The sequence below is a fragment of the Pieris rapae genome, chromosome Z (genome assembly GCF_905147795.1).
Source record: "Pieris rapae chromosome Z, ilPieRapa1.1, whole genome shotgun sequence".
NCBI classification, from domain to species: Eukaryota; Metazoa; Arthropoda; class Insecta; order Lepidoptera; family Pieridae; genus Pieris; species Pieris rapae.
The window spans coordinates 9,400,507-9,426,798 of NC_059534.1; the positions used below are offsets into that span (position 1 = coordinate 9,400,507).

The 26,292-nt window shown below is 31.5% G+C and overlaps 1 protein-coding gene across 1 annotated transcript; it reads left to right on the top strand.

Moving 5' to 3' along the window:
- Positions 1-1,220: 1,220 nt before the first annotated feature.
- On the top strand, positions 1,221-23,740 carry LOC110999049 (probable cytochrome P450 305a1). Its single transcript, XM_022267933.2, has 8 exons — positions 1,221-1,376; positions 14,864-15,118; positions 16,362-16,580; positions 18,445-18,626; positions 19,192-19,291; positions 19,852-20,029; positions 21,770-22,029; positions 22,904-23,740. Exons 1-8 carry the CDS (start codon positions 1,289-1,291, stop codon positions 23,080-23,082), a joined length of 1,461 nt encoding a protein of 486 aa, XP_022123625.1. The 5' UTR covers positions 1,221-1,288; the 3' UTR covers positions 23,083-23,740.
- Positions 23,741-26,292: the final 2,552 nt, after the last annotated feature.

Here is a 26,292-nt window from a genome sequence, read left to right on the forward strand (position 1 = left end):
TTTTAATAACACCCAAATTCCAAATTTAAATCACTTGAAAAAACTAGTTAGTTATATAAGGATTCTGAGCGACCGCCCTCAACGACCCTTTAATAAATTGCATGATGTCACACACTTATAGTTAAAGTCATAATCTAACAATCTCTCTTACTACGTATAATTGTATGTGTGCTCAAATAGTTTGCCTTTACTAGCATTGAACGATTTTTGATGGAAGAGCCGGCGTGCAGTATTTTAATTGGAAATCTGTGCTTGTTACGTTCAAGTTCAATGTTAGCAACGTTAAACTTGAAATACGGAATATCGGTAGTTCATCATACGCCATCGGCCATGAATATGATGACGAATCAATACCTTACGGGCGAAATTAATGTGCTTGCAAAAGCAATTTACCGACCTATTTGTTTGAAATGTACGTGAATATTCTATTAAAAGCTTGTTAACATCGTTCAAAATTAAATTGTAAAAGATATGAGTGGGCTACGCAGCACGTGTGTGGTCTAAGTATTATCTTGAGACAATCGGTCTTTTTATTTTTAACGTTTAAATGGAACGATGAGAGAAATGCACGAGTTATTTAAAGTTTCTACAATATTCTTAACCTATATACATAATTATAGTAATAATAGGTAAAAATTAATAAATGGTAAATTAAAATAAATTTCTTATCTTATTTTATTATAAGTAAACCCAAAGAAAATAAGCCATGTAAATACATATTAGTTTTAAAATAGTCATAAACACATGCGCATAGGAGATCCTAGGTTTGGTTTCCGATGTTAAAAAAATATTTTCTTATATGTATAAAGATAAATATTATCTATATAGTAAAAGGACTTATACTAGAAACAGCCTAAAATTCAAATATTTAATGTATAATTTACATCCAGTACACATGGTATGGGGACAGAAATTATCATTAACTCTGAAAGAAACAATAATTCGAATCGCTGACATTTTTAAAATATATGAATAATTCCATTTGTCAATCTGCTTTACATTAATTAACACTTTGTCGAGGTCATGAAAATGGCTAAAAATATAAACTCTATTTTGCTGCAATAGTTTAGGGTTTTTGTCTCTGGAATTGTTTAATTTACGAAATAGACTGTTGTGTTCCCGTTGCAAACTAGAAAAAGCTTCGCCCGCTATTGACATTACATGTTATGATATATGTCATTGGTATTATGTAACTGATAGTCCCCATAAAAGAATGTGTTATGTATACACCAAGAACAGTTGCGCTGTGAGCGCCGAGTGATTGGCGCGTGAGGTAATTCAAATCAAAATGTTTGCGACACTGGTCGCCGTTCTTGTGATAACCATCTTCGGCTATATTATCAATACGATCAGCAAGCCACGCAACTTCCCACCAGGTAATGTTAAATTTAGTTCAATACCACGATCTTAAATTAGCTTCTAACCTATTTGTCACGTGCTCAGTTGTCAATCAACCAAAAATAGTTTTGACGGATTGGTTACTCTGCCCATGCTCTCTGCGAAACCGTTTATCATATTTTAATCTATTTCCAAAAATTACATGAACATGTTGATAATATTTTATAATAACGGACGTTTTTAATGGGTTCACTTCGAGTTTTATGAGTACTGCAATTGCAATTGTATTTATTAAATTGTATATATTTTTTTAAAGCAACAGCACGCGTAATTTTTAATATTTGAATACTTTTTTTTATAGTTAAATGTGCATTTAATTTAATTTATATTTAATAAAAAATTACATTGTATGGTAATTTTTAATACATTTACATACATACATATCTGGTGGCAATAACATTGTCTTAGATAATAATTATATCCTAAATGAATCCAAAATCTTAAATATAAAAAAAAAATATAGTGAACCTCGCTGTGTCAGTATTAGGGATATCTACTCTTCGTCAGGTATCTATAACCAATTTAGTTTTGTGATTAGATTTTATTAATATATCTTATTAATATATTATGCAAAATTAGTTTAGTTTCTCCTTCCGATGTTCTCTTCTTCTCCTTCTGTAGGGGTGTTATGTTCCCCAAATCAATTCGATTCACTATTCTCTAAACAATATTACATTATAAAACAATTTTACGGTTTGATCACAAATATTTTTCAATATTACGTATCCATGCTTTCAACTGTTTATATGCTCTCGGTGAGATTAAATTGGCAATTAAATACCACAATTTGCCACGTATTACGCGACACACATAGGCCTCGACATGTATAACGAAAAATCAAACCAGTGGCGAGTCTATGTTCTTCCGATTTCTGTATCTGTTCGTGTTTATCTGTCGACTGTTTTGGTATAAGATTCCATACGATTTTAATTAATTTAACATACAAGCTACAAAGCGCATATAGAAAGTAAAGTCCATTGATGCACAGCAATGCATCTCAGGATTGAGAGGTACACGCCTAAGCCAACAATGTACAACGTACATAGATATAGTTAATGATTTATATACCTTTACAAAGTTTGAAATGAGCAGTCGAGAAGTAAGCGAAAGTTCTTAGGAACTCGTTCAAGAACTTTTGAAAAATGCCACCGAGCTTTCAGAAAGAAATCATTGTTTAAAGTAGGGCTGTCCCGGGCTCAACTTTTTAGTTACGAATTGAGAGAAAAGATTCGATTTTAAACTATCGTCGGAAAAGTTTGACTCTATATTATTAAAAGATTTCTCCGTAAACTCTAAACTTAATTTAAATTATAGAAGTCACTTTGTCTGAAAATTTTGTATGAAATAAATTCTCAGTCCGATTCTCCCGAAATTTAATTATTTTACAGGACAAAGCACAACAGATTTAATATATTAAATAATATATTATAGGTTTTTATTTAAACACTTTATAAAAAACATATTAGCTTATATTTTAATTAAATTAATTTTTACCGCAACATGACATATTCTAAATTCGGTCAATTTTTTAAATAACTCGCTTTTAATTATTATTTCAACCTCTTGAAAAGCGAGTTATTATCTGTCACCAGTCTTCAAGTTAAAAGTCAGTCACGTACAGTTGTGGTCATACAATTAGAAACACTACCAACGGTGACATTATGTAAGATTATTCACCGCTACCGTTTTTTTTAATTTATCAAAAAATACCATTTATCATTTATTAATATCAGAAAAACAATATAAATCTATTTACACAAGTGGAGTTTCAATATCACATTAGGAACAAACATTTAAATCAGCGTTAAGGTATGAAGATAATAATGGTCAACTAATTAGAAGCAACAACAAACAAGTATTAGAAACAATATTTTTTAAGCATTTGTAATTAGTATTGTTATTTACGAAATAGCTACTATCCACAGCCTACCAATCCGATAGTGACGAATCCCTTATTTTCAATACATGCTTCAATAAATGCTCCATATACTTTCTACTGGTGTTAGGTTTGTTTAAGACAAGTTTCTTTTGAACAATAAACCAGATATTTTTTACTAGATGAGATAATTATACGGTGTTCGCTAAGAAAACATTTGTAGGTAGTTTTTGTAAATCTTAAATTCAATTCTTAAATTCTTGTAAGAAAAGATAGTAAACATGAGTCAATAAGATTTTCTTAAGTTTAAAAGGTAATTCTGATTTTAGGGTATCTTTATTGCTGCAGATTTTATTCCTGGTTATGTTAACTCGTCTTTTAAGCTCATCTTTGTGTCTTGTCTTTGAGAAAGATACTTGTTGACCCAGGAATATATTACATAGCTTTGAACATATTGTAATGTATTGTTATTAATCTTTATTGGAATAGTTTGGTTGCTCATCATAATATTACTTTTATTAGTATTCAGTTCGAAATTGATCTTATTGCTTGCATCATTTAATTCGATAATCATCTTCTGTAATTGAGATGCTGTTTTAGAGAAGAGTATAATATCATCTGCAAATCTAAGATTACAGAGGAGTTTTCCATTTATATTAATTCCTTTTCTTTCCCAGTTCAGAGTTTTCTTTATACTTTGGAGCACAGATATAAAGATAATAGGTGTTAGGGTCACACTCCTTCTGACGCCTCTACTAATATTTATTCCAGGACCTTGTCTCTCTAACTTAACACGACTTTTTCTTTTGTAGTAAATTTCATTTATAAGATCTATAGTATCTGATGGTATTTCGCATTCATGTATAGCTTTCACATTTTTTATGTGATATCGAGTCGAAGGCTTTGGCGTAGTCATAGTCAAGTGCAAGGTAGAGAGGTTTTTGTGTTCTAAATATTTCTCTATGATCAAATTCAATCTAAAGTATTTTAGATTAATCCGATTAGTTGCTTCGATATCAGTTGTAGTACCTCTTGCCGAGTATAAATTATTAAAGAACAATTATGCTTTCTCTAATATTTTAGATCTTTATGATGCAAAATCGAGAGTAGTGGAGCTGGAGAGTTGTAGTCTTTTCCCGCGCGGTGACAGGCCGGATTGGGAGATGTAGAAATTTTAATAGAATATGAAAATTAAAAAAAAAAAACAGTTCTATTAACTCTATGAATTTTCTAATCTTCTCTTTTATTGATTTAATTGATATCACGGTGGTACCTCGTTTTTTGGGAAATTGTAACACTTTCGACATTTAAAGTCTTCCCCACCAAGGCTTACAGAACTACTTGATAGATGGGAGCAGCGGTTCGTTATGAATTTCTATATATCTCTGTAAATAAGTCTCTGAATCTCGGTTAATGAATTAATTAACAGTGAAAGTTACAAATTAGTAAGCCTCTGATTCGCTCTGTCTCTATGTAAACAAACAATTTATTTATGGTTCATTCATACTTGTATAATGTATGTGTAAGTCTTTTCAAACCAACTACACTTAGGGTTCATTAAGATTAAAGAATACCAACTCCTAAAAGGCCGGCAACACACATCACATGCGAGCTACTTACATAGGCGGTGGTATCGCATAACATCTGGTGAGCCTTCGGTGACATTCGGTGGGCCATAGGTATAAAACAAAAACATGAAAATCCTAGCTAAACTTTTCGGGTTTATCACAAATAGACAGACGCGGCTTTTAATTATATTTTGTTTTGTTAACCTGTTTCAAATAGTTCATGTAGAACTTTTTCAATTTCCTTTAAAATACAAGTTCAAATAACAATCTTTATTAATAGTATAAAAAGGGATGATTTGTATAAAATAAAAAATAAATAAACCACATAACAAAGATCACATATAACAAGAGAACATCCTATATATACAATTAAAAAACCAGTGGAACAATTTCAATAATTCCTTCACTATAATTAATATGTACTTTATTACTAAGTATTAAATATTTTTTTTTAATATTTGTTTTACTATCGAAACTATTTAAAAAAGTTCAGCTGTGTCAATCCGTGAAGCCGTCAGTGGTGCAAATATTGGGACATAATTTAACAATAATTTACAAAGCGGAAAAGAAACGAACAACAAAAAAATACCTCATTAATAAGTATTATGACTAATCTAATTATCAATTAAAATGAATTAATGGTACCCGCTTATCGTACATCCTAACTTCGGATGATAATTTTTATCTTTTTCTGATAACACAAAGTTTTTCAACGAATGAATGAATAAATGAACTTTGAGTCCAGTAAAACTTATATTATTTTAAGAACTCGTCAGGGCTTGCGAGTACGATGCTGGATTCTTAAGAATAAGCACTCTCTTTTTTTAAGGACACTAAAAACCGGAAATACAATGAAGTTTTAAACAATAAAAAAAATTTATAAAAACATACATATAATGAATAACACTAAATTGAATTAATGGAGGACTCTGAGTACTCTGAGTTTTAATAAAACTTATTCTAATTATACTTACATTACGTTTTCTTATAAGAAACAATGTGCGTAGCGTACATACGTTGTTATAAACGAACTTTCAATAAATACACGTGTGTAGGAAAAAAAAAATATTGTAAATAATTGACATTTGACATTGACATTCTGGCCATATGAATGACGGTGACGATTCCACGCTATAAACTCAGAGTACCCTACTAGTAGTCTTTGAACGGAAATGTTGCGAACTCACTAAAGCTTCGCGATTGGCTGACTACGCCTAATGACTGCGTAAGTTATCACAAGTCAACTCGATCTTTAAAATTTACAGAATACAGAGACAGCGCCGGATTATGGAATTAGGAATGGACAGCCGGTTTTTTCAATAAATTATTTATAGGAAAAGTAAACTGATTTCCTTTCCATTATGCTTGATTTAACAAATTTATTTTTGTACATATGATTACTGTATCTATGTAACTTAATATAATTTTATAGTTTCCGGTAAATAGGTTCCGAAGATACTGGCAGCGTTCCCCTTTGAATAGCTAGACAAACACTTTGTCAGAGGTAGCTTCCAAGTATTCAGTCTCTTGCAATGTCGACTAACCGTTTTGCTATTTCCTTAAAAAATCTTTTAGTGCCCGGATCCCATGGACCAAGAGTCTCGACACTAAATGGGACAAAATCATATTCGGAGATTCAGACCCATCCCCATGTACCCATCTTAGACCCACGTACCTGCATGCTTTAGCTTATTAAGCCGCATAACCCTGCTTAACAACACCAGCTCTGTTGTTGGTTCCATGTAGATGGAATGGTGCCAGTGTGTCTGAACAGGTTGCATCCACCAGCACCCGGTCCATCTTACTTTACATCAAACTCATAACATCCGGTATCTTGTAATCGTCTCATACAATTCTAGTCGGCTCAAGTAGTACTAACAAATTGATTGAATTGTTTTAATTGATAAGCACTTAATTAGTTTAAAGTTAAATAAAGAGTTTTTTTTAATGCAGCAACTAATCAGTCTCAAAGTTTCCTCTAAATTCAATCATGTACAGAATTTACAATTTTCTAAATCTTAGTCTAAGTATGAATAAAAAGCAAATTCAATCAAATTTAAAAGTTTTTTTCCCTGTGGCAGTGTACCTTTAACGCTGGTAGCATTTCTTCGCTGCATTGCGATTGTTATTTGTTGAGCGATGAAACACCAACTCTAGGGTCACTATATTATAGGGTCACTATATACTAGTACTATCTACCAGTCGCCAATTTAAATTTGCTTTAAAATAAAACATAGATTGGATTTATTTTATATTTATTACTATTATTTGATAACACTTTGTCTTATTTGAAAGACAGACTTTACGTTACGACTGAATTTTTGAGCTTGTCTTTGAGTTAGGTAACTAATTAACGTAATTATTTTTTGTATGACAATTTTTTGGACCACCCAGGCCATGATTCCGATTCATCACTGACTAGCACTAGCCTAGTGATAGCAGACAGTGTGCTCAAAATTGATTGAGTCCTTTATATATTGCTCACTCCAATGAGGCTCCACCCATGACGTGGACAAGTGTCACCTATGACAGCTCTGTAACAATTGTTTTTTATTGGAGTTTAGGCAGTTATAGTTTACCTCAATAACTTTTAAAAATTTATTTGATGGGGTAGCAATATCAATATCCATTGATATTGCAAAATATGGGTACAATATTCTCATTTGTTCTTAACATTGAAGGCGGAATAACAAACGTTATGGCTATTGCAGAGTACCAACGCTATGCGATATCATTCAATAGTTACAAACTATTTTACAATTCAAAGTTTTCTATAAAAAATATAACGACATGTCAGAGGATACAAATTAAAGCTCCAATGACTTCTTTGTTTCACGCTTAAGTACCACCTGATCTTGTTTCGAATAATAGAGGAAACCCAGTTTAAATACAGACAAAGCATTTCAAACGTTCCCTCTGCAATTTGATCGCATTTAATTATCGAACGTGGCAACTCGATTCAGCAAAGCTTTGACGTACTCGTCACTTGCACCCACTCACTTATATATCAAACGTCTCAATTCGTTAAATATTCTACTTCGAACTGTCTAGTTTTTATTGGTACTAGTGAGTTCGAAGTTTAATGCCCCGATTTTTTATATATTTTATCGCTCGGAATTTAATTTTCGGTTTATACGCTGTATTAGCTATTAACGAAGCTGTTGTAGTCATATAAATAATTAATACTAAAATTTGGCTTATTAGGTCTGAATAAGTAATAGTATAAAAATAATTTGAAATCTTCGCAGTTCATGTAGGTGCATTTTGCTGTCTGTGGGTAGACAAAATTTAATATTTGCCGAGTCTACCCTCTATAGACATTGAAGGGAAGCTTAGGCATTCCTGGAAGTCTTGGCGAGCCATTGCGTTTATAAGGTTTAACTTTTCAATGATTAAGTCCTATTTGAATAAACGTAAAACTATGTCCGACATCATAGTAACGCTACCCCAAATCAATACTAACCTGATCATGAAATTTTTTTATATAGAAATGTCGCCGAAAGTTTTAAATTTAAGTTAGTTTTATCTGAATTGTGGTTAAGATACAGGACTGCAATTTAAGTATTTGAGTTTTCTCTACTCTTAAAGGGCTTATTTCATATGTATCGGCAGTTTCTCGATTTATGTTTAGCCGAGCTTTCATTTTTCATTTATTTATTCATTAAGGTAACTTAATTTACACTTATGAACGTTTATAAAAAGAAATATACATTAAATGCTTTTAATTTTACATTTACTGCCAGTTCTGAAATCAAGGGCGTAGAACGGAAGAGAAGAACTGGCAATAAACTCTCCGCCATTCTTTTTAATCGAAATGTTTTTTCTTTTCTTCTTACATTATGTGTTACAATGTTTTGTGAGTATAGTACATGTTTTAAAAGCTCTTAAGGCTTTTTATTGTATGTTGGCTTTGTTGCGAATTTATTTGTTATAAGTCCGAAGGTTTTAAGTTCCGGATCTGTATTTTTATGGACCTTTTATATAATATATATTATATCTATACTAATAGTATAAATAAAAAATAAAAAAATCAGTGGCGCTACAACCTCTTTTTAGGTCTTGGCCTCGGATTTCTGAATCTTTTTCATGATCATTTTGAATCTAATAGGCAAGTAGGTGATCAGCCTTCAGTGCCTGACACAAGTCGTCGACTTTTTGGGTCTAAAACACGTCGGTTTCCTAACGATGTTTTCTTTCACCGTTCGAATTTGCTCGTACTTAATTACGCACATAGAAAGAAAGTCCATTGGTGCACAGCCGGGGATCGAACCTACGACCTCGGGTATGAGTTGCACACTGAAGCCACTAGGCCAACACTGCTCCAATGATATAAATAGTATAAATACAAAAGATTTATTTTTTTATGTAAAAAACTTAGAAACGCAGTCGTAGACCGGGCTAGTACGTAATTAATTAAATCTGGCACTTTTAATTGTCATTTCAAATATGAGTCACAAAATTCTTTTTAACTCAGCTTTATCTATGTATATATATGTATTTCTACTATACACATGTATGTATCTGAACGGCTGGACCGATCTGAATGTTTTTTTTTGTATGCGTTTGGGCGGAACCCAGGATGGTTTAGATTTACAAATAAGCCCGCCAGATGGCGATGCAGTCGGTAGTTTCATACGCTGTTTAATATCCCAATCGCTTGATATATCATGCAGGACAACGTCATTTGTGTCCGCTTGTGTATGTATATAATTGGATTGCAGTTCATTTGTCTCGCTAAAACACGACAATGGTTGTACCAACGTCGCTATATTGATTTTCAAATACTTGTGGAAGTTCAGAACATTTGATGTCTTCTGGTTTTCGTGTTTTTAATTAACAAATTTTATTAAAACTTTTCGTTTGTACAATTGAATTCGAGATTTAGATATACAATTAGATTATATCTTGTATTTAAGATGTGTTTACAGTACATAGTCCGCATCAGACTTGTAGTAATATTACAAGTCTGATATTAATAAAAAACGAGGTGTCAGAATATTATGACTGAATTTTCTTAATAAGTCTCTTGGTAGATAATAATTGTATACAAAAGATTTTTGTTATCCTATATAATATAAACGACGGAGTAATCATCATATTATTTACACGATTATTGTTATAATCGTTTATGATTAGTCTATTATATATAGAGAACGTTCAATAAAAAAATCAACATATTAATACATATTTGTTATGAGTTTTATAAATTTCCAACTTGAGATTGATGACAATATAACTAATTCCTTCCACGCGTTTGACAAATTATGAAACGTATTTAACATGGTCTCACATACTTTAAACAACTATATAATATAAATTTTAAGCTTTAACTATTTAAAATGTATACAATTATTATTAATATATTTTGACACATCTGCAATACAATGTGAGTTTTAGGAATATCAAACTATTTAAAACAATTTAAAATATTTATATACCTTCCTTCCTCTTAATTGGCAGGACTTAATTTGAATTTGGAATATTTTTTTGTGTGCGTTTGGTTGGCGGCCTGGATGGTTAAGGTTCACAATCAGCAGATGGCACTGCAGTCAATTAGCTATACAGCACATAAACAGCTGGTATATATCTTCTGCGCCTTTTTGATCCAGATCTCTGCTTTCTGTTATTTCTTATATAACAGGGGCAAACGTCCAAGACACTCACATCGTTAGAGGTCTAGCCAGTGCGTCGCCGGCCTATAAAGAATTGGTGGGTATATTTCTTGAAGGAGCCTCGAGTCGAGATCATGATTATATTAATTTTTATTAATAGAAATTCAGTCTTATGTGTTCGACACACGTCATCGATTTTAGTCTAAGGGTCTGTTTCACAATGTCCGGATGAGTTCCAAAAAAGCTATTTATTACTTATTGGTAAGATAAACAGTATTTTTGCGTTTCACGATTGTCACATAGTGCTATTTGTCATGAAATGCGAAGTATCTTATTCGGAACTTTTATCTTTCGAATAATTTATGTGTTGCATAGCTATTTGGTACTGTATCCATACATTGTGAAACAGGCCCTAAGCTCCTTACAATGCATGTCAGGTCATAAATTTATATAAATTAAGATAATTATTTTTTATACGAAACTAAGTATAAATGTAGTTTTGAAATAACATGGGGAACGTTTACAAAGTGGTGTGCCTGGAAACTGAGGATCAAAATTGATCGGTCCTCACCATAACTAGTCCAATCACAAATACGCGGTTTGTTTCGTCGCTGTGTTTGATTAATCAGAAAGTGATATCCTTTGTTTTTTCCATTACAAACCCTTTTTTTTAAGGAACCAGTGTAGAGGCTTTCTAAACTCTTTCGTTGCTTTTACCTTACGTTGTTTTTTAAATGTGAAACGAAATTGGTGATTGAAAAGAGTCTACGTTCTTTCTCAATCGTCCTATACCATTGAGAACTGACTATAAGCTAAAGCTTACAAAGCCTTTATTCATGTAAAACGGAAACAGTATTTTTAACTATTAACCGATGTCTATTTCATAAAACTTTACCCGTTATTTATTATTATTTAAACAAAAAGAAATTAAATTCCGCCCATATCACCTCGACGTCCGTCAATCCATAACTGAGCGTTTTTTAAGGCATCCCAGTAGAAGAAAATAGAAAAGAGCATATTAATTATTAAAAGGTCGGCAACGAACTGTCGCACTCTAGAATTCATAGCTGACGGGTATCACTTTACATGAGGTAAGGGCAGCCGCGTGCTCTATAAAAAAGAAAATAACGTATTTAGTTTTTATTAAGTAACATAAGGAAGGTTTAATTATTTAAATTGACAATTTGAAATTCCGGTTTGAAGTCTCTTCGAAAATAATGATACAGGTACACCTGTAATTCGTTTATTATGTCTTTAAAGTTAATTAAATGTTAAATTTTGGGTAATTCCTTGCTCATCCCATTGATATTTGGTTTACAACAAGAAATAAACTTAATAAAAAATATTTATGGCGAATTCAATCACGTAATTCTACACGGTCGTGACTGTAAAATACGAGTAAATCAATATGTGTCACGATTTTTATTCACGATAGTCAAAATAAGAAATTTACAATGATATATTCAAGAGTTCTTTCTTTGTATATAATTCGTAATAATTTTACGAATTTCCACCCCTTTACTATGGGCGCAATCAACGTTTGCTTGCAAGGCGCTCAAACCAGTTACTCATCAGGTATATGCATTTATTCTATAGAGATCAATGAAAGAAAAACATTTCTATTTTTAATACAACATACGGGAGTATATACATATCCTAGCCGACACCTGGCCAGGTCATTTCAGGCCATAATAGACTGTATTGAATCATTAAAAAAATATACAAATAAAAGTATTACTACATTTAACAGGACGTGTTTATTTTATAGTACATCTATATTAAATTATACGTTTAATTTATATTTTTGAACTTATACTTTTATTGGCGCGTAAGGAAAAATTATAAGAGTAAATTTTTACGATGCGCGCGCAAACCGTCACAAAACACCGACACCCTGAAGTTTTAGTCAAATATTTTTTTTAATTATTTGTGTCGTTGTTCTTACAATCATAAAATAAGGCGAAACATAAAATTTTTGAAAATATTTTTTTTTATATTGCTACACCAATGAAGTATATTTTCTAACTCGTGTACATAAGTACACACACGCTTTTTTATTTTAAGCTGAGTCCCTACAATGCCATTTTATACATAATTTACCTCTTTTAACTACGCCTCTTTCTACGTATTGTTTAAGATCAGATGAAAAGGGTCGGATGAGTACTCTATTAAAAAGAGGAGTTATACTTAGTAATTTTTACTTGCTTAACGAAAACAACAAAAATATTGATATAATATGATGAGATTAAGGCAGTTTTGCCCAGAGGTTTCGGGGTTCGATCCATACGCATACATACGCCATACAACGGACATTCTGTATATACCGCAAACACTCGCTGGAAACATTGTAAGGAAACCAGCTTATCTCAAATTCAGAAATCCATGGAAGACATCAGATCCGCCTTTTGTCTATGAAATAAGGGAAACGGATGAATACTGAAGATTACATAAAGGGCTGTAGCGCCACAGGACTTTAGATATTATTGTGTAAGAATAACAATCGTAAATATATACCTAGTCTTGCCATAAATACTGATACAATTAAAAATAAACAAAATATTACATTTGAATTTGGAATCTGTCATTTTTATATGATTGCTTATTGAGTTTTCTCATTTTGGCGCCAATACCTTGTATAATATTTTGCGATATTAAAATGGAGTGGGGTGATGTTCCGGATAAAACGTGTTTAATAATTTTATGAAAATAACACTCAATTCAAATTGATCCTGATATTATGAAATGTGAGTGAATTCGACATTAATTTGAGATCTGTTTGCTAACAGGTTATTTACCTTCGACCTATAAATGAAACAATCTTTCAAGTTTTGTAAATATTTACGAAAAAAAGTTCGTCGCGTCACCAAGTTTATTGTTGACAAAACTGTATTTTTAGATATAAAAATAGGTAGTAAACTTCAGTGGGACACATAGAGATTCTTTCGAATAGGCTGAGCTCTGCAGCATATGCAGTAATCAAAGTCTGATACTTTACTGATCACACGGCTAAAATTGTTTACTATAGCTACTTTCACAGCGTTATGTCATACGGTATTCTACTGTGGGGTGCTGCTGCAGAGGTTCAATCCATATTTGTGCTCCAGAAGCGGGCTGCCCCGAATACCTCGAAGGTATTTGTTGTGTTTCTTCGAGAGAGTCAGTTAAATACGCTAGTTAAAAGTAAATTAATCAATAAAGCTTTTTTATGAATTTGATGAATACTTAAATGATTCCAATCCTTGGGATTGATTCCAATTGCTCCGCTCCTCTTGCTCCAGTTCAAACAATTTGTATGACTTAGCAATTAAAAAGAGTGGCGGAAAGTTTCTTGCAGTTCTTCTTGCCGACGCTCTTGACTTGCGAATTGGTAGTAAATGTAAATTTACAAATTTTTTTTATTGATGTTCTTAAGTGAAAGATATTTTGTGTTTAACTATATAAAGAAAGATATTTTGTGTTTGAGTTTTAAGTTTATTTTTTTAAACAGTATATTCTATAGACTTGGTTATATAACTTAAAGGTTTGATAAATTTACCGATATTTTATAATAGCTGTCCCTAAAAATAAATCAATTCAAATTAAATTAATTTATGAAAAATAAAGATAATCGCACTCATATACCTATAAATTTAATTAGTTTAATAATTAAATTGCCTGATTGAATTATAAACAATCGCACAAATTAGCATTAAATACATAGTATAATTATACTAATGTTTAAGCCTTCATTATAATAATTTATTTATAATTAGAAATAATAGGTCAGAAAAGTTAACTACATAAATACTACAGTACGGCTACGGTATTTATTAATTGTTCTGTGGCAAATCAGCTTCAGTAGTGTCGGAAATGGAAGTGAACAGGGAAATGGGCAGAGTATCTAAGTAGGTCTCAAAATTACTCATGCCAATGTAATTGCAAGTCGTTAAAAGAGTAAAGTGTAAGCACTAACTGGCGACGATATTGCAGCAGAAAGTAGGTATTTGGGGCAATTTTATTGGCAGCAATAGGAACGGTAGCTTAAATGTTGAATACCACACACTAAAAGTCACTCTCCACCACTTGATCGTGACATGACACCTCAGGAATTAATCGGGTACTTTTTAATACTGCCGGAGTGGGGACTGGCGTTATTCAGCCTCTTGGAAGAGGTCAAAGTTAACAAGGCAATTTAACAAGGATTTACTCTCGATTAACTGACGATTTATTCTAAGATTAATATTTACTCTTGTATGGTCACCCTAAGTCTCTCAAAACACATTTAAACATATCTTAAGTTTTGAATGTATTGGTTGTATTGTTGATATGATTATTCGAATTAGGTAATAATTTTATCCTTAACCAGCATTTCTATTTATTCTTCGATTTATCAGCTTTTTAAGTATACAGTTTTCATTACGATTTTTCAGGTCCAAAATGGTACCCCTTCGTAGGATCGAGTGCGGTAGTCCAAAAAACCACAATGCAATACGGTTCACAGTGGAAGGCATTCTCAAATTTGGCTAAAGAGTACTCGACAAACGTATTGGGACTTAAGCTTGGCTCAGAGCAAGTTGTTGTTGTGTTTGGCGAAAAGAACATACGCCAAGTGTTCACTGAAAAGGAATTTGAAGGCCGTCCAGACAGTTTTTTCATCAGACTGAGGTGTCTTGGAAAACGACTGGGTGAGTTACCCGCCAATAAATGCTACGGAATATGGATGAGTAAAAAATAAAGTTTGTTACTTTAACTGGCGAGCTTATTCGATATATGTTTAATAAATTAAACGATGGCGTAAGTATTGTGCGTGAAGATCTTATGTCAATATTAATTACTTGGAATTGTTAATGTAATATTCGCATTTTTATTTATAGCAATTACTCTAAAGCCATACATACTAAAAAAACATATTTTTATCGAATGATCTATTTTTTATCACACATTTATTTATTGCTTACAAGCAAATGGTTCTTTTTTTCGTGATTTCTCCTCTTTTAACATGAAGACTGATCAGAAAAGTTGTTTGGATTAATACCTGCAGCTAAGTTTCATCATCGGACGTCGAGGCAGAATACGAAATAACATCCGTCGTTCCACAATTGACCGTTATTTAAAACATGTGTAACGAGCTACACTTAACTATTTCCGAACTAATTCGACCAAGATTCAAGAGGTCTTACAAGAAAAAAGCGTACAAATTTTTAACTGCAACTCGCTACCAGCTGCACTTCTCACTAATATGACACTGGCCTTAGTATATATAATTTAATTATTTAAATATGTTCGAGGTCCTGTAAGACAGAAAAACTATGTCCAGTTTGTGTTTCCACCACACCAACTTCTTTTCTAAGATTATGTATAAGTAAATGTCTATGGACGACGGTACCATTAAACATCAGATGCGCCTGTTCGTCTTTGTATTCGCTCTAGGTCAGCCTATATCGGGTTACACCATGTGTCAGTATTTCACTCCGAGCAAAGGAATTGTCAATGGGATAAGGTTTCTAGTACATCTACGTACTTGCAGGAAACTGTACACCATATGTAATTACTGATTTTAATTAAGACTTCGTCCTAGTTTTCAGTGCTACAATTTCACTAATTAATATATTGAAATGAACTGCATTTAATGTTCTATATGTTTGTTATTCCAAGCCAATTGCATTATTTAATTATATGTTATTGATTATTTATATTAATATTATCGATCACCATGTAATCCATTTTAATCATAAATATTTAATTATTATAATTTGTTCTGACGTCAAGACAAAGGATGTAATTCGTTGTAATGGTAATGAAATGAAATTACTTTTTTACTTGAAAGTCCAGTCTACCCACTAATAATACTATGCATAAATAAGCCTTTACACAGACGCACAAATATATCTTTCATATATTATTATTGAACGAATTAAATCATTGCAGGAATAACCTTTGTCGATGGACCTCTGTGGCGGGAACAGCGACAATTCACAGTGAAGCATTTAAAAAACGTCGGATTTGGTAAAACTGCGATGGAGAAAGAAATTCAAAACGAGCTAGCGAATATTCTAGAGTACATTGAGAAGAACAGAAAAACACCGATTAATCCGAAACTCATTCTCGCTATGTCAGTAATGAATATTTTGTGGAAATTCACGGCGGGTCAGTATAACTTCTATCATACTGTTAAAATTATATAATATCCATTTGGGCTCGGTGATATAATGTGGTCTATATAGGCTTTGCGCAGTGTTGGCCTAGTGGCTTCAGCGTGCGACTCTCATACCTGAGGTCGTAGGTTGGGTCCCCAGCTGTGCACCAATGGACTTTCTTTCTATGTGCGCATTTAACATTTGCTCGAAGAGTGAAGGAAAACATCGTGAGGAAACCGACATGTCTTAGACCCAAAAAGTCGAAGACGTGTGTCAGGTACTGGAGACTGATCACCTACTTGCCAATTAGATTTAAATATGATCATGAAACAGATTCAGAAATCTGAGGCCAAGATCTAAAAGGGGTTGTAGCGCCACTGATTTATTTTTTATTTAGGCTTTGACGGCATCGGCTTATTTAATAGAGCAATTAATTAGTATAGACTTTAATATATCATTTAATTAATTAACATAAATATATTCTACGTATATAGTTAGTATAGTATGGTGAGAAACATACTCTAAATAATTACGCTTCACTAATAGGTGTCGAACATTTTGATCCTTTGAGCCGGACTAGTTAAATACACAAATATATTTCGAAATTAAATGTTGTATGATTTCATTTATCTTCGTAAACTTGCACTCCTGGAAGAACAAACTTAAGATTTATTTGGAGCCAAATCATTGTTGAGAGTTAAATAAATATTATGTATTAGAACATTCTTAAATTATATATTAAGGTTAAGAATTCTCAATTTTAGTTAGGGGACCACCTTCCTACCTCCACAAATTTCAGAACACAAAGCAAGAAGACATCTTTGAGCAAAACTAATAAGGCTTTGAAATGTCAGCTTTACATCTTTGTTTAATAAAGCTTTATGTATAATTTATTAACACTATGTATGTAATTTGTTCTTTATTTACGTACGTTTTTTGACAATAGTGTGAAAAATATACGAGTGAAGTTTTCTAAATAATTATAACACACTTCCTACATTAATGAGAGCGTGCATTAAAATAATTATGTATCTATCATTAGAATTTTACCAGAACTGAAGTGAATTTAAAAAAAAATTATTTCTCTCACTACCACAGTATACAAATATATACAGTTGTATATAAAGTATTGAGGTTTTATTTTTAAAGTATACGTAGATAATATAAGAATTCTATTCGGGTCAATAAACTAAATATTAAGTATATGCTTTAAGGACAGGTTTATTAAGACTTATACGTTTACATTTACTGATGATTTATATAAATACGTTAATTGTAGAATTAATCGGAACTTGAAGAGTCTCTTTTGAGGTCTTCATATATCGGACATTCAAGTTGGAATGCAGTTATTTTGTATCCCTGTAAACTGTTGCTTATACATAGTTATTAGTTAATATTAACTTAATAGACACAATTGTTGGTCCAAATTTAACCAAACTACAAATAAAATAAATAAAATTCAGGGTTGAAATGTTATTAGAATTTAAAAATCAAATTTTTTTGTATTTAGTTGGCAGTCGATTGTCAGTATAAATGTGAAAATCGATAGTAATTTATTTGAAAAAATTGCTTTTTAGTTCCAGCGAAATATTAAATTCGGATTGAAATACCTAAATTTATTAAAGCTATTTATGCTGTTGACAAGCCATGCTCTTGTGTTGTAACGCTAATGATTAACACAATCACGGTGCTAATTATCAAGAAATAGAATATAGCGGTTGATTGTACGGCGGTATATTGCAAATCAAACCTTTTCACTGTTTAAAACAATTCGTTAGGGAATATCTTCTATTGGTTTCACTTTGCAAACAAATGAAAGCGCAATTTACGCTTAATTTGTTTTTATTAAAAACGTCCGAAAATTTTCATTACAGGTGAACGCATAGAACAGGAGCGACTTAGTTACATTTTAGATTTGTTTGCAAAACGTTCGAAGGCCTTCTCAATAGCTGGTGGCTGGCTGAACCTTTGGCCATGGATACGATTCATTCTTCCAGACTTGAGTGGCTATAATTTAATAAAAAATTTAAATGAGCAAATAAGCAATATTATTAAGGTAAGAAACTTTAACTATACAATTAACTGCCGACTCGTTATTTTCCTAACTAGAACTATGGGCTTTATACATATTTAAATGAAATATTAATATATAAAATTATAAATTTTCATTAAATATGTGCAATGGATTATATTTATATCCCATGCCATTAAAACAAAACAATATCATAAGTTTTTTTAAAAGTACGTTACCAATAGAATTAAACATAAAATAATTAAATTCTATTTTGATTTCAGTTGAAGTTTTTATTTCAAACTTTATCAGTTATTTAGTTATTCTGTATGTCAGTTGGTTGTGTAGTAATCAAATATTTAATTAAAAAATCTGGTTCATTTCCTTACTGACAGCCTTTAATTTTAATAGCTTTACATTAGATTTAAAATTGAAAAAATGTTAAGATTATTTTTAAAAATGGAAGCTTTTGACAGCTAGCCCGCAAACCGTCACGGCCAGATATAATACGAAGTTTAATTAATATTATTTTTTGATTACAAAAAGCCGACCTTTTAGTGCAACTGTATCTATTCCACTCATAGACAAATTAACATCCATTTGTTTTTAGGAAGCCATCATCAAACATAAAAATGGAACTGTACAAGGCAGCGATTTTATATACACATTTTTACAAGAGATGAAAGAAAATAACAACAATTTTTTTCATGGTAAGTGTTCGTCTAGTGGAGTTCGCGCGCGAAACTCATCCCTGAGATCGCAGCTTCGATCACGGGCTGTGGACAAAAGCACTTTCTTTCTGTGCACATTTAACATTTGCTCGATCGGTGAAGGAAAACATCTTGAGGCAATCTACCTGCCTATTAGATTAACAAATGAAACGTATAAATAAATCTGGGGCTATGACCTGAAAACACGACTGATATATTTAATAAGTCACTATATGAGAATTGGTACTAATATACTTAGAAGTATTTTACAACTGTATCTCTCAACCAAGTGTCTAATGATTGATAAATCATATGATTCAAAAGACCCTAGAGACAATAAACACATATGTATCACTCGATCAATCGATCAATTTAAATGGATCGTATTTTATATTTAAATAACCATCTGCGTTTAGTAAGAAATATAAAACTTCACATTATTCATATATAGCTCGTAAATAATGAGTTCTTCGAAAGCGGAAACATAGTGCTATTGAAATTTAAGCCAAAGCATTCTTATACTTGCCATTGGCCCCAATTAAAACAATTGTTTCTTTCAGAGGAACAATTAAATACCATTTGTCTTGATATCTTAATAGCGGGCTCACAGACAACGAGTAATGTTGTAGAGTTTGCTATTTTGTGTCTTATAAGATACAAGTCGATACAAGACAAGGTTTATGATGAGATAAAGAGCAAGATTGGAGATAATGAACCAAATTGGACTGATAGTTACAGGTGAGTTAAGTGTTTCATAGCTTCCTGCCGTAGCACGTATGCATATTGCAAGATTTTCTATACCTGTTCATTTTAATAGAAATGATTAACATTAGAACGACTTTCTGATAGCAATGTGTTTTTCGTTCGTATATTTTTTGCTATGAGAAAAAATCTTCAAACGTTTATTTTCTGCGAATTGTATAATGGTTATATTTCAGTCAGTTATCAGGAATCACACTATTTCAGAGTTCCACTAATCAGAAATATGATCACGAAACAGATACAGATTTCCATGTAAGAGTGGGACTTGAATACTGGAGTGGTCTACTGTCCCCTTCTTACAAAAAACATTCGGTAATTTTAGTACTTCCGCGTTAATAAGACTTGTCTGTCTTTCGGCTATTAAAGCATGATCGTTAACACTACATACATCGAATGTTATTTGGTTCAAATAATTGACGTCAGCTATTATTAACATAATTTTATTTAGGAAAAAAAAAATGAATAAAGTTGGCAAAAAAAATAATAGAATGGAATAAGTTCGGGAGAAGGCTCCCTTCTCCCGGACAGAGTACTAAATATCTTAAAATGCTTATTATTATTTACCAAAGCGAAATTATACAGCAAAAGAAATATATAGAAATAAATAAAAAGTAATAATTAAGTAAATTAATAATTTACTTCAAAATCACTAAACTATTATCAGTTAGTCACCCCTGTTAGTTTTGAAGTAAGAATACAACCAGATTTTTCAGTAAACGTAATTCTAATAGATACAAAAAATACGCGTTTCTTCAACATTTCATTAAAAGAACGTTTATTCAAAGCATTTTTATTTAGATGAACTTCACAAAAACTACTCGAATAGAAGCCATTGAATATATTAAATAGAATAAAGCGAGTTTTTCGATGGAGTAGCAATTTATTTCCAAGCAAAAAACTTGATTTGAATGCAACGTTTCTATGGAAACAACTTCCTATTGAAATTCAGTGTACAGGTTTTGAACTTCCAAAAGGTTGTTTAGTATTTTTAGCCCGCTATTTATGGAAATAATTGCAGATTTGTATGACGCTTGGTTAACTAGAAGGGAACGCTTCTAAAATGCACGATCTACGCACTCTAATAAAATATTTAGTTTTTATTATTTTAATAGTTTACCTAGATTTCTTAGTAAATATAATTCACGAAAAAGTACTGTAAAATTGTTTACCTTTCCGAGCGTAAGCCTAGTATTAATTTAATAACACACATTACATACAAAAAAGTGAGTTACGCCTGTACGCGTGAAAATTGGTCAGGCAATTTTTCCAATCCTAACCTATATGACATTTTATAATTTAACCTTAAAAACTGTAATATTGATTAAATTGTGAACTATTTAAAATGTGATTATTACTCGCCCACGCAAGACATATCGTCTCGACTAGCCTTTCGTTCGATTAAATATAATAGAGCCACGATATTTTTCATATACCAGGTTATCTTGACTTTAGGTACACGATAACCTGGAGACCCGTTCGATATTTGCGAAAAAATTTTGGTTTTGGTGCTGACTACAATAGTAAATAATTTACTTAGAGATAAGATTAGATAATTGGTTTTGTATTACTGAGAATTATAGTTAATTTGTGAAATAACTTATTTGGTGCAATACTTACAGATTTTATGCTTACAGATCGTTATTGAATTTAGAAGTACAAATTAAGTTAATAATAAATTTAAACATTAATTAATATATGTTTTTATTCCTTTTACAGATTATTATATACCATGGCCTTCCTTTTAGAAGTCCAAAGGTTCTACACAATAGTACCATTAGCTGGTCCAAGAAGAGTGCTTCAAGATACTACTATAGATAACTATACTATACCAAAAAATACCACGGTATTATTAGCAGTTGGTGATGTACACTTTGATACCGAAATATGGGATGAACCACACAAATTCATGCCTGAAAGATTTTTGGATTCTAACGGCAATTTGATAAAAACCGATCATTTTTATCCCTTTGGAATGGGTAAATATAAGTATTTTTATATACACCACATATACATTTAAAGTTGCAATTTTTTATCTCATTTACGGGAGAATATAGGTATAATGCGTTATAATGAGTTTTCATTCTAAGAAATGTGCCACGTTATTCATGAAAATTATTGCGCTCTTTTAGCTTAAGTGCTCTTCTGTCTCTTTTCATCTTCGCTCAATTTGACAGAGAGAGACGAAAGAATAGTCTTGCTAAAATGGTCGAAATATTTATCTATGACTACGGGTACAATATGTATTTACATTTTAGCCAAATGTCCTATAATAATATATTAGAAACATTTGTTAATATATTTATTTACGGGATCTTAAGCAACCCCCTTCACAAATATATGCTTACTAGTATAGTTGATATATACCTGTTATTTTACAATTAGGTTGAAGTATACGTCAGTAAAATATGATTGAAAAATATTGAACTAGGTTTTTCTTTTCGAATATTGTGTATACAAAAGGCCCATTTTTAAATAATGGTCTTATTTTTTAATTAACGTGTAATAAGTTGGTTATTTTTGCCTTTATGTATCTGATATTGTTGTCAGCGGATAATATTTAGTATAAATATCTGTTTATTATTATGTATTTCGTACAGAATATTCCAAATAACGAGTTTAAAAAAAATAAAACATGGCTTAGTTTTTGTGAAAAAAAAATTATGTTCACAATAACAAATTAGGTAACCATACTTTTTATATATATATATATAATAATACTATATATATATATATATATATATATATAGTATTCGTGCTATCTGAAAAATGCCTGACGCATTTGAAATCAGCTTAATTTCGTTATACAATTTTATTATCGGTACGTTTTGTTTATTGTCCATTGTTCAACAGGTCGAAGGCGCTGTCCCGGTGATTCGTTAGCGAAATCATTTATTTTCATTACGTTCGTTGGAATCGTTCAAAAATATAAGGTTGAAAGTGCGAATGGTATTTTACCTCCCGAAGAGCCAATCATCGGATTAATATCTGGAGCGAGACCGTTCACAGCAGAATTCATTCCACGGTGTTGATGTGATGTTTACTTATATTATATATATGTGAGATTTACAAAATCGCAATTTACATCACATTTTACACAATAATTGGAATTATTTAACACTACCAGAGCTTAAGTAACACTACTCTGTAATTTCAAATAGCGATATCGATAGTAATCCCTATCCCTATGCTACTTATATTTAAAGAACTACATAGAACCTGCGTAGAAAACTGTTGGGATCTGTATCGCTATCGCTATCAGAAGTTACATTGTAAGTGGGTTGGGAGTACCCATAGGTAATATTGGAGGTCGCTCAGGATTGCCAAGTCGCCATAATGATTCCGGTTCACAGTGCGCATCTATGAAGACTCATATTATAATAGGCAATGCCCTTAGATCATTACTAGAAGGATTGGTTTATAAAAAACGTGTCATCTTAAAATTTTCAAATCTTTTGTTTGCTATCAAGTTATATATTTCATAAATGTTTTAAATTAACGCGACCTTATATAAAATGTGGACTAAACATTTATAGTTGATATATACGATTTTCCAATGTTTAGTCCACTTTTTATAAAAATGTAAACTTATTTGTAAAGGAAGATTATTCAAATGTCACATTTTAGAATACTTACAACTAATTTTAGTACTCAAAAGCATAAGCATTAATAAAAGTGCACTGGAACTTTTGTGTAGTTTTTTCTTTTGTTCTACATATAATGTGATCTATGTGAATAGGTATTGTTACGACCAATCAGAGCCTGAAGAAGCAGGAAGATGCCTTCATAAAAGGATTCATGCGAGAAAAGCAGGCATTAAAGACTGTTACGACTGAACCAGCTTCAATTTTCGATTTTATTTCTAAAAAAATACTAGACATGTTATTAACCCATTGACATTAACACGACATTTGTTATTTGGAAAATTAAAGAATTCATATTTATCGAGACACAATAGCAAACAATTGAATAAAATAACATTTTCTATTGTATGAAATAAAAGCCTTTTTATGCTTCATATATTAAATAACATAAAAATTGATTACAAGTCAGAGTCCAAATTTGCGTGGAAAGAATACTTAACAGTGATTTTTGTTTTGGAACATGGTTTTAGTGAACCAGATATTCCAGGTTGGAGTGATCCAATGGGTTTTGTTCATTATCATTTCCTTGGATATTATTTATATAACTATATTATTTATATTCATATTAGTGTACGGTTTCTATATATTATATATTAGTTATTGTCCAAGTTAAATTAATTCTAAATATACATTTATTACCAGTTCGCACATCAAGGACGTAGCGGGTGAACTGGCAAGAAACTTTCCGCCACTCTTTTTAATCGCTAAGTTGCGAGTCATACAAATTGTCTGAACAACTCAAGCCTAAGGATTACAATCATTTAAATATCCGTCCAATTTATAACAAGCTTTATTGATAACTTACGTTTAACGAGAGCTTGAATTTATTTAGTCATAATTCTCTAATTTCGCTTGGGAGTTTGTTGTAAAAATACATTTTCCATAAGTGTATTTAAAAATCGTCTAAGTTTTTTGTTCATACAACAAGGTTTCAAGAATATGTTGATAGTGTCATAATGTTAAATTCCTTAAACCTATTCCGTACCGACTCCCTTGAGAAAACACCACAAACAGCCCGATTCTACAGCACAAATGTGAACTTTTGCAGCAGCATCCCACACTAGAATACCGTACGACATAACGCTGTGAAAGTAGCTATACTGCACAATTTTAGCCGTGTCCTTTTTAGTAAAATGTCTTTACTGCATATGCTGCAGAGTTCAGCCTATTCGTAAAAATCTCTATATGTGGGCCCACTGGATTTTACTATCTATTGTTGTATCTAGAAATATAGTTTGTCAACAAAGTTAAGTTCACTATCCTTAACTTTCAGGTACTAGCAGACATTGCAACAGAGTCAAAAGAATTAAATTCATCTATCAAAAAATAATTGACAAACTCCAAATATAGGTATTTTAATTGGAAATGTCTCTCTCTGCTGTATTCTGTCTCAATGTAAAATTTTATATACAATTCATGATTATCGATGTTACACTTATAATTATTTCTATAGGTAACGGATTTAATCTTCAAACATCTGCATTTTTAGATACACTGTCTTGAGTCAAGTCATTAACTAAAGCGCAGATTAATCGCCCCAGTTAAATTTAACTGTAACTTCTGCAAATAATAACTACCGCTCTGTTTACAACGAACAAACACAACCGTGATGTTTTCAAACATTTTCTATAACTTCCTTATGAACGCATTCTCTGGCAAATAAAAACCACTTGAAACTTATTCGAAACTCTGCAGTACACTTGAAACAGTTAATTGCTATCATCCACCGTATCTAAGCTATTTTCTCTTCGCAATGTAAAATGTTCTGAGATGATAAAGCAGCTCATAATACGATTATAATGTATTGTTTATAATTTCTACTTGAACAATTGTTGTTTCTCGGAACAGGAAACTGAAACAAAAAAATTATAACTGCGGTACGAATCGTTTAAATATCCTTTTGATTTTCTATACTGAAGTTCTGTAATACGCAGCCAATAGATAAAAAATGAGCGAATATAATTTTGTATAAACTCATTTTATATTTTTTACATAACTTAGTCCACACAATGTTAGTGTTAGAAACGAAGATTTTCTTAATTCGCCGTGCTCGTGTGTGATTTTCAGTTTAATATTCGCAGATCAATGTAATAATATCGAATAAGGTTCGTTCGATTAAAAATACCGCTTTATTGAGATTTATCAATTAGTGTCGAAAATCAGTGATTGGATTGGATGACATCAGCTGGGATTAGTTGGCCTCACCGAAGACTCATATACGACACAATATATTTGAAACGATGCATTAAATATTTCTTTATTTGATAAGCAGTAAAAACTGATTAGCAGTAAATAATTGGTATATTTAGTTTGAATTAATGATTTAATCATTACAGCCATCGCAACAATAAAACGACGTGTAACAACAGGGAACATTATTAAATATAGATACTCAGTGAGGCATAAGGGCAAAGCTTTATATGTATTTTTAATAATTATTATGCCTGTTACCCAGAGAACCATGGAAAGAAGTATAATAAAGAAAAAAAAGAATTAACAATATACGTAATAAATTTAAGAGATAAAACAGGGTTTGCTGACGTCGTATATAAAACAAAAGAACTAAAATGGAAATGGGCTGGACATACTATAAGAGAG